Here is a 15164-nt window from a genome sequence, read left to right on the forward strand (position 1 = left end):
TTGGGAGAACAGTGGAAGGCAAATGTCACAAGCAAAGTCACATTTAAAGCAAAGTGCCAAGAAAAGATTAACCATAAACTGCTGAAGAGGGAGTGATCGTTCTACAGAGATAAGCTGCGACCACAGATACCTCTAAGTTAGTAGTACATTTAAACTTTCATAGTGTCACACATTTCCAATTTTTATAAAATGATGGATTTCTTGTGTTTAAAATGAACGAACAGTTTAGTGATTTAAATTTTAAGCTAGGAGCTGAAATGATTCCTGCTGGGTTTAGGTAGCCAATTTAAATTTACAGACTGTGAAGGTCAGACAGAAGCGGTACCTTAATGTTATTTCTTTCCCAAAAGCTGTGTCATAACCAATTTCAGACTAGCGTTGTGAGACTGGATAACTTCTACAGTTGCACAGGCTAAGTTCATCTGTCAGAAGGGGCGACAGCCGACTGTGATTAACCCAAACATCAGTGCTCCCGCTGTCGTAATGTAAAATGTGTTCAGTTCCACTCTGCCGTTGCAGTAATGGAGGTGGTGTTCCAGAGTGAGAGTGCAATATATAAATCATCCACCAGATTTGTCTATAAAGATAGAAGTTAAATGGAAGTCACTTTCAGTAACGCATGCTGCAAAGCACACACATACCCACACAACGTGGAGACAGTAAACAGCTTGTTACATCCATGCACTCATCTGAACTAATCAGTAACAAAGTCTTGTTGTTTTGACCAGTAATTACAGTGTCTCTCTGAAAATGCCAAAAAAGAATCCTCAGTCTTCCTAGTCTGCTGATATCTGCTCAACAACATAAAAGGAGCCAGATAAACAAACACACAAACAGCAGGGTCATGTGTGTCAGTATGTGTTATACAACCATAATTTGTCAGTATGTTCCTGCATCAGTGCAGAGACATTCTGCCTGTTTCAAAGGGTCCACTGCCCTCCAGACTCACCAGTGCTGTTGGATCGTTTGTTCCCCAGTAAATTCCATCCTGTAGGCAGTTTGAGGTGGTGTAGGGCCAGTGCCAAACTCTCATCCAGACGCTCACACTCCTGCAGAGGAATCTGACACTCATCCAGCAACAGCGCCCCATCGAGGCCATCAGCCCGGCCCACAGTGCTCACCTGTGTGGAGGGTGATTACAGAGATGAGTCGAGTTTCATAGAGGTTGAAGTGAGCCGTAGACTAATGGGAGCACTCATTTTAAAGCGCTCAGCATGAAAGCATTAACCAAATGCCTTTTGAATAATGAAATATGTTAATGTAGGAAGAAACATCCACATGAGTGTATCAGCGCTAAGCTCGATTTGGGGATGCACTGTTTTGACAAAAAAAATAAATAAAAAATCATGTTCGGATTTATAAATTGGAACATGTTCCATTAAGTTTGAGTGCCCAAGAAAATTATTTTATCTTGTCCTACTCCTCAGAAAAGCAAACTCATAAAATTTCTATGGGATGATAAACTATGCTGAAAAGAATTCATTAATTGAACGCCAAGAACTGTCAGACATTAGGCCTTGTCAGGAAAGAAACAATAACATGGCAATCTTTTTGTTTAACTGTCACTTTGTACACAGAGCTGTATTACTTGTAACCAGTGGTAACCAATTTTGTTTTCCAGCCCTGTGACAAGCTTCTGTATTTCTATTATTCAACTGATGACATGCAGTAGGAATAGAAATGACTCGTCTTTCTGCTCACCAGGAACTGGGCCATGTCAAACGCCAAATCCTGAACAAAGCTGAATTGATGCTCGGCCAATGGCGCCACGTGAACCAGATGGGATTGTGGCTCCTCGGGGACACCTCGGGTGACTGAGCACAAGGTGACCAGCACCACTTCGCAGCAGTCATGAGCTACAAGAGACACAAAAAGCAAGGGTGAGAAGAGAGAAAGAGGGGATTACAGAGAACTGACCTGTGGAGGACAGTACCATAGTGTACAGCATTTTTCACAACGACAAATAGATTATATTGTGTATTTTCAGTGTATGAGATTAAACGTTTCTTTGTTAGGATTAACCCATTTCGGCTATAGATGACTGGCCTTGCTATAAACTCAAGTCATATGAGCTTAAATAATAACAATACAACAATATTTCAACTAAACAATAAAAAATTATTGCCCTAGCTAAAACACTAGTTGCTTGAACTAATTATTTATACTTTATTGATGTACAATGCCAGCTAACTGTAGGGTCTAAGATGTCCTCAGATGCCAGTCTTGCGGAAATTAACTTTAGTTACTTCAGTTACAGAGTATATATATTTCTGTTGATGCAGCCCAGACAACTATCACAAATCATCGCAGCAATATTGGCTACTTGCACAGTTCATGTCGCAGGTTTAAAATAGATTCACTGCATGAGGTATAAAATGCATAAACGATATTTCTACGCAAAATTTTTAAACTCATCTGCTGAATTGTGTTCAGTTTTGAGCGTTTTCTTGTTGTGAGACCCAGCTTATGCAGGCTGAATCAATTGAAATATTGGTCACTGACAGTATCTCTAATAGTAAAGTAAACATCGTCAACGCTGTAGTGCCAGAAAACTACACTTTCTGGAGTGGCCACTAGTGGCTGGCAAGAACTATTTTGGTCTCTATGCATACTTTTTGACTACATAGCAACTATACAGTGGGTATACAAACTAGGGCTGTGCGATATGACCAAAATCTCATATCCCGATATAAGAATTCTATCGTCCCGATAACGATATAAATCACAAAAATGTAACATTTTTGTCAATTCTGTGAATCTCGGGCAGCTCGACTTGCGGGAAGTGTTTCCAGCTGCGCGTCATGTAGCTGGAGTCGAGTGTTTTAACAGATGTATGAAACGACACATTTTTAGACATAAGTTGTAACGGCCGCCGTTTTCTTTGTGAGTATTTATTACACGGCGTGCTGCGGGGAAAGGCCTGTTCTAACGTTTGAGTCTAAGGTTTATTTTTTAGCACCTGGCGGCTCTTTTTTACTTCTCATCCGTAAATAATCTGCCCTTTCACGTGATTCAGTTTATTTTGAAAAGTCTCAACAGGATCTTGAGCTTTATTGTGAAAGGTTTATGTGGAACATAAACAAGCGGACACGAGATGGTTTTACCGTCGTTGTTGCTAACGACAACGCATAAAAACATGCGCTTGTCCGTCCGTGGTGTGGTTATATTAAATATAAGAGAAAGAGAGAACTTTAAGAAATTAATATAGCCACTACAGTGACCATCAAAACGATGAAAAATATTGCCGTAAAGAGTTTATTTTGCGACACCACGAAACAAACGATATCGTAAAATGAAACGATAGACGTTTTTATATCGTCATCCGATATATATGGTTATATCGAACAGCCCTAATACAAACTCATTTAAAGATGTGCTGTTACAGGCAGCTGCAGTTATTTGCAACAGTAAGCCTTACCTCACTATTTTTGATTCAATGTAATATTAACATAAAATGGTATAAGAAGGTTGTATTTCAATTTTTGATGAATGAAAGTTGTTGGGGTTTTGTTACCCTATGAACGAGTCCACGTAGTCACAAAAAGAAAAAACAGTCAAGCATAACTACGTCCACACCACTGTATGTCACTCAGACCCTAATGGGTTTGTGGATGCCGAAAATATAATCAAGGCTTGAGATGGCACCATCTAAAACACTAATGTTGTGGATATCGGGTGACACTGGTTAGCAGCATTCATCTTTTACATATAGTCTATGGTTAAATGGGTCAAATATGATGGAGCGTTAAACCGGGCGCAGAAAGTGATGATGCGGCGATCCCAACATAATATGTGCTGTAAGCTCAATTTCACATTACCAACAGTCCATGCTGGCTCAGAACAATTAAATAAAAATTATTAACAAGTCAGGTGTTAATGTTATTAGTAACACCTGTACTGTTCTTAGATAAATCAAAATATTGCTTTAATTCAATCTGCTCTAATAAGAGGAAATCAAGCTTAAATTTAACTTTTAAAAAAAGTATCTTTATTCAATTTAATCACTCCATTAATTGAATTTTTTCTCATTTTAGAAGCACTACTTGGATGAAATGGTGAACTAATTTTGTCACAGTAATGAGCTACAAACGAATGCAGAGCTGCAATGCTGATTTAAATCCTAATTAATACAAATAAATTCACAATATTATTTCACTTAATGGAACATGTGTTAAATTCTTCTGACTAACAGCCATTTACTCACAAGTCACATCGCAAAGACTGAACAAAGCACACTAATGTCCACAGTGGTTTCCATAACTATTGCTTAGGGAGTGGGGCAGTGCCTGTCCCCCGACATGGGAACTCAACCTCACTCTCTGAACCCACTTTCCTCCCCAAGAAACCATAGAGAAATATATTAAGTAGAAATCAATTTATCCATTAATGCATTTGTTCATTTTCTTAACCACTTATTCAAATCTGGGTCACAGGGAACTGGAGCCTACCTCAGCTGGTGAGAAGAGCAACAGGCCCGTCAAATCAATTAAAAAATATAACATTTTTAATCTACTACGTTTTGGTATCATTTACAGTCCGACTAGTTTATCTTCCTTCCTCTGCTCTGGATTTCACCATGTGTAAAGTGTACACGGTGTGTAAAGCCCCTCCTTTTGCCCCACAGTGTATAGTCGAGCAGAGTAGAAAGCCATAAAACAAAGTTACTTGAGTTGAGGACAACTTGATATATTATTGCGGTGGCTCTTTTTTGGCACGGCCCACTTCAGAAGCAGGAAAAAGTACACACAACGCACACCTCACTTTTCATCGGTTATTTACAATGAAAAAAGATTCACTGTTAATTTCTCCTAAACGTGGGTACATGTTATCAGTGCAACTGCACAGACATACTTTTTTGAAGAAGAAAAAAGCCTACATATTTTCCCTAAAAAACAAGAAAACAATCATATTAATTCAAGTTCATTTCACTTTATATTTTTCACCTTGCTGTGCCGCCCCAGTTTTGACATCCTCTGTGTTACTGTAGCAATTGCTTTTTAAAATGTGTTAATTTGGCAAAATAAGATTGAAAAGTTGCTCATTTTTTCAGTTTTGTCTAAAAGAAGAAAACAAAGAGAAAGTCAGGGAACACTGCCATGGTCCATCTGTCCACTCCCAACAAGATGTCAACACACACAGCCAGTTTCAAAACTGATTTCCCACTTGTAGTTATTAAGCATTGCATGAATTCACACATAATTTCTGGAATCTACTCCACGTCACTGTGTGCTCTACAACAAGATCAGCCACATTTGCACGTCTGCAATACCCTTCGTTCTGGGAGAAAACTTTCTGTAACGACAGATCCATATATTTTATAATTTGTCAATGTTGTATGTCGCTACCAACGCAGTCAGAAGGCTACTAGGCAGCTTGATAAATATTATTTGAATCAGAGATATCTTAATCCAAAGCAGTGATTCAGTGAGTTTGCAGTCATTTTCCCAGGTCCCCTGGGAACTCTATCCCGCGACCTAGTTGATCCCTTTAGAGCCCAGAAGGGCCTGATGGAGAAAGCATTGAAGCAAAGCTAATCTGCTGGTAAAGTGACACCAACTCCCTCCCAACTTTAAGCATTAATTTAGTGGAACTCGTACCAAGATAAACACAGTTTATAATCCTGCCACTTTTATTTTCCTCTGTGGAACGTGGACCATTGAAGGAAGCAATGACGTCAGTGACATTTCTTATATCATAAGACCAGATTTTATTACATGAACATTTTGGTAGCATAAACCCTTGTTACCACATCCAGAACATGTGACCTCCAGTAAGCTCTGATGTTCCCTAAGAGCTCGAGATTTTTATAATGTAATATTTATTCTTCGAAAGCCCAGATGGTCTGGAATAACTTAATGTCATAGCTGATTCCTCTTATGCTCTGATCAGTCAGTGACTGAAAATATTCAATTAACATGAACTCTGGTCACAGGGTCACAGCTGCATTGCAGTTTTGACTACCTACTTTGTATGTGCAGAGATCTCTGACTTTTTCTATCAAGGTTTCCTGTTGATTCTTGTTTATTTTCCAAGAAAAAGCACAGAAAAACAATTCAGACCAAATATGTTCCATTTTGCAAGTAGAAAAAGTGGGAAAAGCTCCAAGAGGAGTGATAAATGGGATAGACTCTAGAAAGTGAAGTGATTCCTCTTTCTCCAAAACAAAACATTAGTTTAAAATGAGGACAGCGGTAGCAGATGATTAATCTTTTTTTTCTCCTTCCTGGTTTAACACCTCTTTTAATATTAATTTGGGATGCAGCACATGATGAATACAGAAGAATTTAAAACCACCTTTTAAGATAATGTTCAAACTTTTCCTCAGTTCTTCTGGAGCACTGCTACTACGTTTTGACTCAAATACACAAATACAATACAAGTGATCTGCCATAAAGTCGACTTTTATGATGGCTATAAAGGTTTAGAAATGAGGTCAAATTACTGGGGGTGCTCTTTCATGTATGTAAATGCTGATACTGTACTGAATTACAATAAAGTGGACAGGTGCTAAAGTAAAGTGACAAGTAAGGGGATAAAATACATTTACTTTGTTAGATAGACAAGTTCAGTTGCTTCTTAATGCAAATATTTACTTAGTCAATCATGAGGAAATGCAACTCAATGCATTTATGCATGTAGACATGGTCAAGACAACCTGCTGAAGTTCAAACTGAGTGTCAGAAAGGTGATTTAGGTGATTTTGAACATGGTTGTTCAAAATGGGCTGGTCTGATTATTTCAGAAACTGTTGATCTACTAGGATTTTCCCACAAAACCATCTCTAGGGTTTATATAGAATGGTAAGTAAAATATAAAGCGAGCAGCAGTTCTCTGGGCAAAAGAGCATCGCTGCATGTGAAATGCATTAAACCTTGAAGCAGATGGGCTATAGCAGCAGAGAGCCAAACTGGGTGCCAGTCCTGTCAGTTAAGAAACTGGTCAGAATTGGTGTAAACATAACAAAAGCAAACATCCTCCCTTTTATCAATGATTCGGGCTCTTCTTGGCAGACTCAGGGCTCTTTAGTAACAGCTGAGCATCAAACACCACAGCCTACCCATGTTTTGTTGCTGTCCATCCCTTTATGACCACAACATACACCTTTTTCTGAAGGCTCTTTTCAGCAGGATAAGATGTTCTGCCAGAAAGCTCAAATCAACTCAGCTCCAACTGGTTCCTTGAACACGACAATGAGTTCACCATACTTAAATAGTTTCCACAGGCACAAGATCTCAATCTAACAGAGCACTTGTGGTGTGGATGTGGTGGAATGTATCGCGGATGTAACTATGTGATGCTGTCATGCCAGTGTGAGCCAAAATCTCCATTTGCTGACACAGACGTAACATCTTGATGAATTTACGTCAGCAGTTCTTAAGGCATGAGGCGGCCCAACGAGATACTAACAAAACATTCCTAAATAAAACAGCTGGTGCACTTTCATAGAGCATCAGCTTTAGTTGTTAATAATCCAGGCTAATCTTATTTAAAAGTGTCTGCAAACACAGTCTCTAACAAATATTAAATGCTGTAGGTGGAGCTGCCATCCTTTGGGTGCTAGTAAGCTGCAAGGCATTGTGGGTACGATGGCTTACCGGGACACAAAGCCTGCAAGGTGTCATGACTGCTCCTCAGGGTGCTGGTCAGGTGCCTCTGTGTACTGCCAGCGAACAGCAGGAAGTAGTCCACGCCCTCCTCACTACCAGCCAGCTCGTCATCACTGAGCTGTACTGTGATAACACAATGACCCTGCAGAGGCACGCAGACGGAACGTTAGGAGGGAAAAGGAAAAACAGAAAGAGACAAAAAGAAAAGACATGTTTATAACATGAAATGGGCACATTATCATCCACCTGCAGATGCCTGCAGTCTAACTCAGCCCTCTTCTCAGTGGCCTACATGTCTTGGTTCATCTACTTAGCCATAGATACCAATCTAACGCCATCAAGTCAGTGTAATTCAATCACTGTCTGTCACTTTAGATGCATTTATTGGCTGCAGTACCAGGTGTGAACTAGACTCTGGACAAGTGGATACCAGATTTTAAGAGTGAATAATAGTGCGTGCGGAGACTCCTGATCTTCTTAGCACCGCAGTTGTTTACAGCAATTACATTAACGCCTCAAATTAAATATGGTAATGTTTGTTTGCTGATGAAATGTTACACACCACATCATTAACAAAGAAACAAGCAGACAACATGGAGGAGCAGCTGGACTTCTGCAAAACAGTGTGAGCACAGTCACCATCAGAGAACAGCACAACAAGACAAAGAAGCACATTCAGCTTAGAAATCTAATACAATAATAATCATCACAACAACAACTAAAACAAAAGTCTTTAAAAAAAAGAAATTTGAATAAACAGTCTTCTCATGTAAGCTGGATTTCCTATTAGCCCTTTTTTGTTAGAACATTACAAATAAAAATATACGTAATGAAATAAACACCACAGTGTAAGCTAAGCAGCTAAATAGGTTCAGGATGGTACTAAAAACACAGCCTGGTCAGTGTAAAAACTATGCTGTTTGTCCTTTTTCATGTATTCTGCATCATCAGCAGGTGCAGATGCTAAGTTTGTGCCTTGGGGTTCAGCATTGCCATGGCTCTTTTAGTACGCAGGATTTTGTTTTTCCACCATTAAATGCTTCCAACCAGAAATTACAGGTGAAATTTAACTTATAACTGGTATTTATTGTACACTGCCACTGGCCAATAAACTAAATAAAATAAAATAAACCAAACCATCAATTTGTCTACACATTTTCTTAATACATTTAAAGGTACAGTTTTAGTGACAATTGGCTGATTTGTGACAGAGCATCAATGTGTCATCTGAGGACACTGAGGAGGAGAAATAGTAACAAAAAATAGGGATATTGTTCAGAATTAGCTGCTTTCCACTGTAGGACTGCAGCTTCTTGACATGGAGGAGGGATAATGGGACATTTCAACCCACTTAATCTGGCCACCGTTGCAGTCTTTTTACTGGCCTCGTCCAACGTGAGCAGTCTGTCGTGACGATCTGAGCTTAACGGGGTTAAAGGTGTCTCCTCCTTCTCTTATAAAATGGGAGCCTCTGGGCCATGTTCCTCGCAGGCGGATGTCAGCAGGTGGACAGCAGCGAGGCAAACCAGCAACCCCAACATTGCAAGGTCTCTGTTTGGCAAGCCACTACTGATGCTTAACAATGTGAGGGGGCAAAATGTGCTCAAAGACAACCACATAGCCCAGAGGCCATACAGCCAGAAAAAAAGCCTTCAGTAACCTTCAGACAACCAGGACTGCGCACAATGTAAAGGGTGTAGGCTTTTCTATGCACAGCCAGTATCAGTTTTAAAAAGCAGAGTCACTGAAGTAAATGAGTAGTAGATGGGAGGAAGCCAGCAGGCATGACATTTTCTCCATTAAAAACTCATCTCTTATCCTGAGCCCAGATTGGAAATTAGGGCTTGGTGCTATTGAAAGGATTGGTACCTCAGAGGATTTGTGAGTTTGTACTCCATGTGAAAATGAAAACGTATTAGTGTGAAATAAGTTCCACATTTTCACAACGAACAAAAGAGAAGCAAATGGAGAAATGGTTTTCTCTCCATCGCTGGAGGCGAGTGGGAAATTACCTCAGTCTGAATACCACTCTGCTGCTTTTTGACACAATAGGTGCTCAGATTTCTTAAAGCAGCCCACCAAAATCTCCTTATTCCACCAAAGTTAATACCCACCTTTGTAAATAACATTATAAGCGATTGATAATTTCCTAACAAAGAAAAACACTTTAAAGGGGACAAAATAAATAGCACAAATCTTAGAATATTCAATCTTGGTGTTTGAAATTCAATTATTTAAACAGAAGAAATTTACAGCATAGATCTGAATGATCAGATCAACCAGATCTGATCAGTTCCAGTACTTCAAATATGTCGGCAGGAGGTGGGAGTGAAGGTGAAGGTGAAAAGCCAGAGATGTGAAACATCTGCTGGAGAAGGGAGGAAACGAGCACACAGAAGCCCCACAATAAAACTAACCCTGCTGACATTAAGTTTTCAAAACAACAGTAATTAAAATGGGAAAAAGGAAATATTGCAGTGACTCTCCAGCTTAATATAGAAAAACAAACCTGTGGTTTTAAAGCGGTGCTCAAATGGATGTCTTTCAGCCACACTGTATGACTGTGCTCTCTGCTGGTTATAAGTACTTAACTAAGTGACCTGCTGGGGTATTGACCTGCTAATCATGGAGCTTCAATAGGGAACAGGCAGCTTTTAAGCAGCATCAAAAGCACAGCTGGAGACTATGAACCCAACCCCCTCTTTTTAAATATGCATATACGTGTAGCCTTTTCCACACATCCTGCTGCAGCGCTGGTTTCATCTGTCCAGGTAAGGTAAGGCTTGGTTTTAAGCATTTGCATATACTGTTACGACTTCACACTGATAATTATTTTTAAACTTATATTGAAATTTTAGTGATTGTTCACTTAACTCAGGCTTTGTTTCTTACTACAGGCAGCTCTATCCTTCACTTCACCACCCAAACTAATTGTCACTTGTTACTTAAATCCAATAGATCTTCATTTGTATCTTTTTGTGCACTCTGTCACATGAAATCTGCGATAACAACACATTTTTTAAAAACAACAACAAAAAAAACATCCTTTAATGATGTTCATTAAAAAGTTAGCCTCAAAGTTTATGGGTGTAATTGCTTGTCATTGTGATTCATCCTTCGTGGTATTAAGCCATTTTTATTTTTACAAGCAACTAAAGCCAACTCAACATGAGACCCTTCTTTTGGAAGCCATATATTGCAACCTTTTGCATGGTTTACCCCTTGCTGCTTTTGTTCCCAACATACAATTTCAAAGCCAATTTACGGAGCAAAACCGGCCCCTGTTTACACACTAACATGAAACATTGGCAGAGCAAATTAAGCAACCCACAACTTACAAGTCTGCTGACATACAGAGCATCCCTTGTCCCTTCAGGAGGTAAACATGCACCAAGCAGCATTCTTCATGCAATGAAATGTTTGTATTGCCAATATGTGAACTGACTGCAGCATAATCTAAAAAATTAGAGCTTCACAAACGGTGTAACTAGCAGATCATCAGAGTTAGCAAGTAAGCTAATGTTAGCTAGGATAATGTATATTAAACCTAGTTGTATCAAATGAAACCCTTCTGGCCAAATATTAATGTCAGTAAAACTGGGGCAAAACTTCTTTTAGCCAGAAATTCGTGGAGCAAAATACCAGCATGACTAAGGCGTAAGGAAGTCCTGTGACTGACTGACTGTTTACGTTATTACAAATGTTACAAACAAACCATTGCCACATTCACGCAGCAAGGGACGGGATTTTTGGGATATTAATTTATACAAAAAAAATCTAATAGTTTATGCAGCTATTTTAATTCTAATCTAAAAGACCCCCCCTTATTTTTCCTGTAGTCTGGTTTAATGTGCTATTAAAACATTAACAAAAAATAAACCTATAAACTGTTTGCCCACAAAAAAAAAAGAAGAAAAAAAGAAACTGCTCAAATTTACCATCCGTCAGACCAAGAAAAGCTGTTTTGTGTGGGACGCCTTTAAATAAGAACAAAAATGTGAAATATCACGCAGGCTACTCCAGGTGAAGCTAACATGTCACACTGATTTTAGAGCAGTCTGCTCTGGGGGACAATCTTTGGGCAATAATCCTAATACTATACTGCCAACAGTGAAAATCAGAAAGTATTTTTGCCTGAAATGTCCAACCCTGAGGTTGCTTTACTGCTTGATATAGATACAGGCAATGTAACAAATAGGTCACAAAAGCTAAACCAGATAACTTCACCAGTTAATGTCATTCATGATACTAACTTGTGTACTGTGTCAAATGGTATTGAATTTAGCAGCATGCACATAACAGTGCAAAGTAAATGTGTATGTATGTATGACCCACAGCCCACAGTAGCAGCCAAGAGCAATACAACACTGGCTGTTAGCTATCAATCTGTAATCTCCCAGCATGTGCAGCTTTATCATTTCAAAGTCAATTTTGTCTTTATTATGCTAATAATCAAGAAATCACTATGGCGGTCTCTTTATTGCTTTGAAAACTAAGTACTCACAGGACAGCTTATAGAACTCCCTTTATAACTTGAAGTTATCAGTTCCTGTATCATTTTATTAGGCTCTCGTATCTTTGTGGGGAAATGTTGACCGACTCTTCTTTACAGCTTAGCTTTATGCATACCTTAACGTCCCACAACAACATTTCAGCCCGACTGAGGTCTGCACTTTGGGCGATTGCAACACTTTTCTTTTTCAGCTATTCTGTTGTAAATTTGCTACTGTGTTTGGGATCATTTTCAGCCAAGCTATAGCTGTCTGACAGCTGGCCTCACATTTGACTAGAATACTTTGGTACATAGAAGAATTCACAGCTCACTCCATGACTGCAAAGTGCTCAGATCCTTAGACTGCAAAAAAGCCCGAGTTATCAACCATCAACCACTGCACTTAACAACTGGTATGAAGAGCTGATATGCTGTGTTTGGTTTGGTTGGCACTGTTTATTATGGACAAACATCTCCAAATTGGCAAACATCTTGCAAGTTTGCACACCTAAGCCATGCTGCCATATTTGTTTCAGAAAAAAGAGGCGTTCTTCAGGTAACCCTTTCATACAATTGCTCATTCTGTTTGTAACTACAATGTCACAAACTGGCTTATGTGCAGTTTTTCTGAGCATTACACAGACCCAACTTCTGGTGAATTTCCTGAGATGTCCAGTCTGGAAAGATTGTCCCGCTGTGTTAAAACATGTCTGAATGTTCAGAGATTGGCAAACGGCTAAAGCGTCTGTTTTTACAGAGATGGTCATTCTTGCAGATGGTTAGTTAATCACGTGCTGATTAGCAGCACCTGGCTACTACTTACCCTCTTAATTCCTACTTCATAGAGTGAAAACGTTCCTTTTTCTCATGACTACACATGAAAGCCAGTACATAAAACAGTCCGACATACTTCATGACAGTGTGTGTACGTCTCGTAACCATTTTGGCTGTATTGATACATGCCATGTCAATATGCCAGCTATAGAATGTTGGCTGCAATTCATTTAAAGGCTCTGGATGCCATTAAAAAATAGTATAATTGTAGTTATCCAGAGAAGCTTTAACCTGGAGACAATAACCAAGCAGTCAGTTCACAGGTTCAGCCCATGTAACTGGTACCATGCCCACAGTCACGCATGCTGTGTTAACCACTGAACCCCTACCTGCTTATTTAATTGTAAGCCGCTCTGGAAACATTGTCTGCTAAATGCCAAGAATGTAAATAGCATGTTTACTCACAGCTAGAACAACAGAGTCTCGCTGTTATGGAAAGAAAACTCATTTTGTTAAGAACACCCACAACTAATCCCCTGCCTAACAAATCATGTAACCCTCTCCCAGCGCTCGCTAAAATAAAATCAGCCCTTACTCAATTTCTTTACCCATAACATGCTCATTAAGAATCCTTCTGAGGACAAAGTAATATTGCAAGAATATCAAGGCCTTGACCTCTGTTCTTCTCAGAATATGTAACTTCTAGATTTAGTTCTACACTTATAGACTGGGGCTGCCATTTCATCTAGAAGGTAGAGCCCATGAACTATATCTTTTTTTTTTTTCTTTTTTTAACGATACAATTACAGGCTGGCTACTTAACCCCTATGAGCTATCTCACTGTGAACTGCTGTGATAAGTTTCTAAAATCTGATGTCTAATGAGGCCTGACTGCCTGCCTGGTTCCACTGAGGAGTTTGAGTGTAAATCACAGATAAGGTTGTCTGGGTGGTTAATGTGTGAGCCAGTATAGCCTTTAGAGAGGCACACATACACAAACACACACATCCCTCACTTATCTCATTTCCTATGTGCCTTCTACACCTGCCAGTGATAGGAGACCAGTGTAACCACTAAGATCAACTCAGAAACTCCCCTCAAAACACAAACCTCATTAAATATTTATCAAATAGTGCAGAAACCCCGGTAGAACTCAAAGACATTTTAACTCTACCTGGAAGTCCATTTTGGACGCAATTCAAAAGTCAGTAATTAAGAGTTATAAATGAGCTATAAATGGAAATTTTTAATATTAAGGGATTGCATATATCACTGACATGTACCAATCAGTTTGAAGTGGTGCATGTAACCATATCTATATTAGGTTTTGTAGTTTAATTACAGATACTGAGTTATCTGTAAAACCAAGGTTGTATAAAGTGGGTTTAAATTTACTTTAAAATACTAAATGACGCAAATGTGGCTTATCCTCCTTAAGCGATGCACACTCAAAATAAAGATTATAATTCCCTCCCTTAAATAAAGACTACTCTTTTTTAAGCAAGTTTGCAGAATTGCTATTCATTTATTTTATTTAGTTTTTTTAAGTAAAGCCAAGTTATCTGTTTTTACACCATTATGCAAACTCACCATCTCCAAAACAACAATAGCAGCTAAAAGGATCATGAAATTGATTGAACTTAAAAGGAGGAGTGAGTGGAAAAAGCCATATGGCCTGATCAGCAATATAAGCAACAATGCAAAGCGTTACATTTACAAGTTGAACACCAGCTGTGTTGCCAAGCTTTAGGCAGCGACAATGAAAGTAGCTAGAAAACTGCTGACATAACCCACATGATATGCCACACAGTTCAGCAATCTGAGACGACCTCAGCAACAAGCTACATCTCATCTACTTGATCTACCTCACGTGACTTCGCAGAAGCAAAACACACAGGTGCCTCGCTCCAAAGGACGGGACAAAGGACCGAGAATGACAAGAGACTCAAGCAAGCAGCAAGCTCCAGGGTTAAAAAGTTAAGCCATTGTGTAGTGGCCGCTTGAGACCATCTTCAAGAGTCACTCCCAACAGACTCCAATGTCCAGCTCGTTCATTTGTACCCAAATATGGTTTTAATACGTCCAAACGTGCCAACTTCGTGCTCCAAAAATCAACATAGCAATGATCAAAATGCCCACACTGAGCATCACAATGGCTATGTCTGTCATTTAGAAACAGTGTCTCGCCACATGTTTTCGCCAGCTAGTTTATTCCAGCAGACAACTGCACAGAAATTTGTAATGATTAGCATACAGCACCTTTAGCTATTGTTTTATGTAGTCACAAATGG

General features: G+C 39.2%; 1 protein-coding gene across 5 annotated transcripts in view; it reads right to left on the bottom strand.

Moving 5' to 3' along the window:
• akap13a (A-kinase anchoring protein 13a) overlaps positions 1–15164 on the bottom strand; it is a 119411-nt gene that overhangs the window by 83124 nt on the left and 21123 nt on the right. For all 5 annotated transcript variants that reach the window (XM_085419456.1, XM_085419394.1, XM_085419317.1 and 2 more), the window contains exons 3-5: positions 7596–7749; positions 1702–1856; positions 950–1121 (exon numbers count right to left, since the gene is read on the bottom strand). In XM_085419456.1, coding sequence (XP_085275582.1) covers positions 950–1121; positions 1702–1856; positions 7596–7749 — 481 coding nt within the window. The remainder of the gene's footprint in view (positions 1–949; positions 1122–1701; positions 1857–7595; positions 7750–15164) is intronic.

The sequence above is a fragment of the Rhamphochromis longiceps genome, linkage group LG1 (assembly GCF_057381845.1).
Source record: "Rhamphochromis longiceps isolate RC_006_pf linkage group LG1, R_longiceps_female_GT1.1, whole genome shotgun sequence".
NCBI lineage: Eukaryota > Metazoa > Chordata > Actinopteri > Cichliformes > Cichlidae > Rhamphochromis > Rhamphochromis longiceps.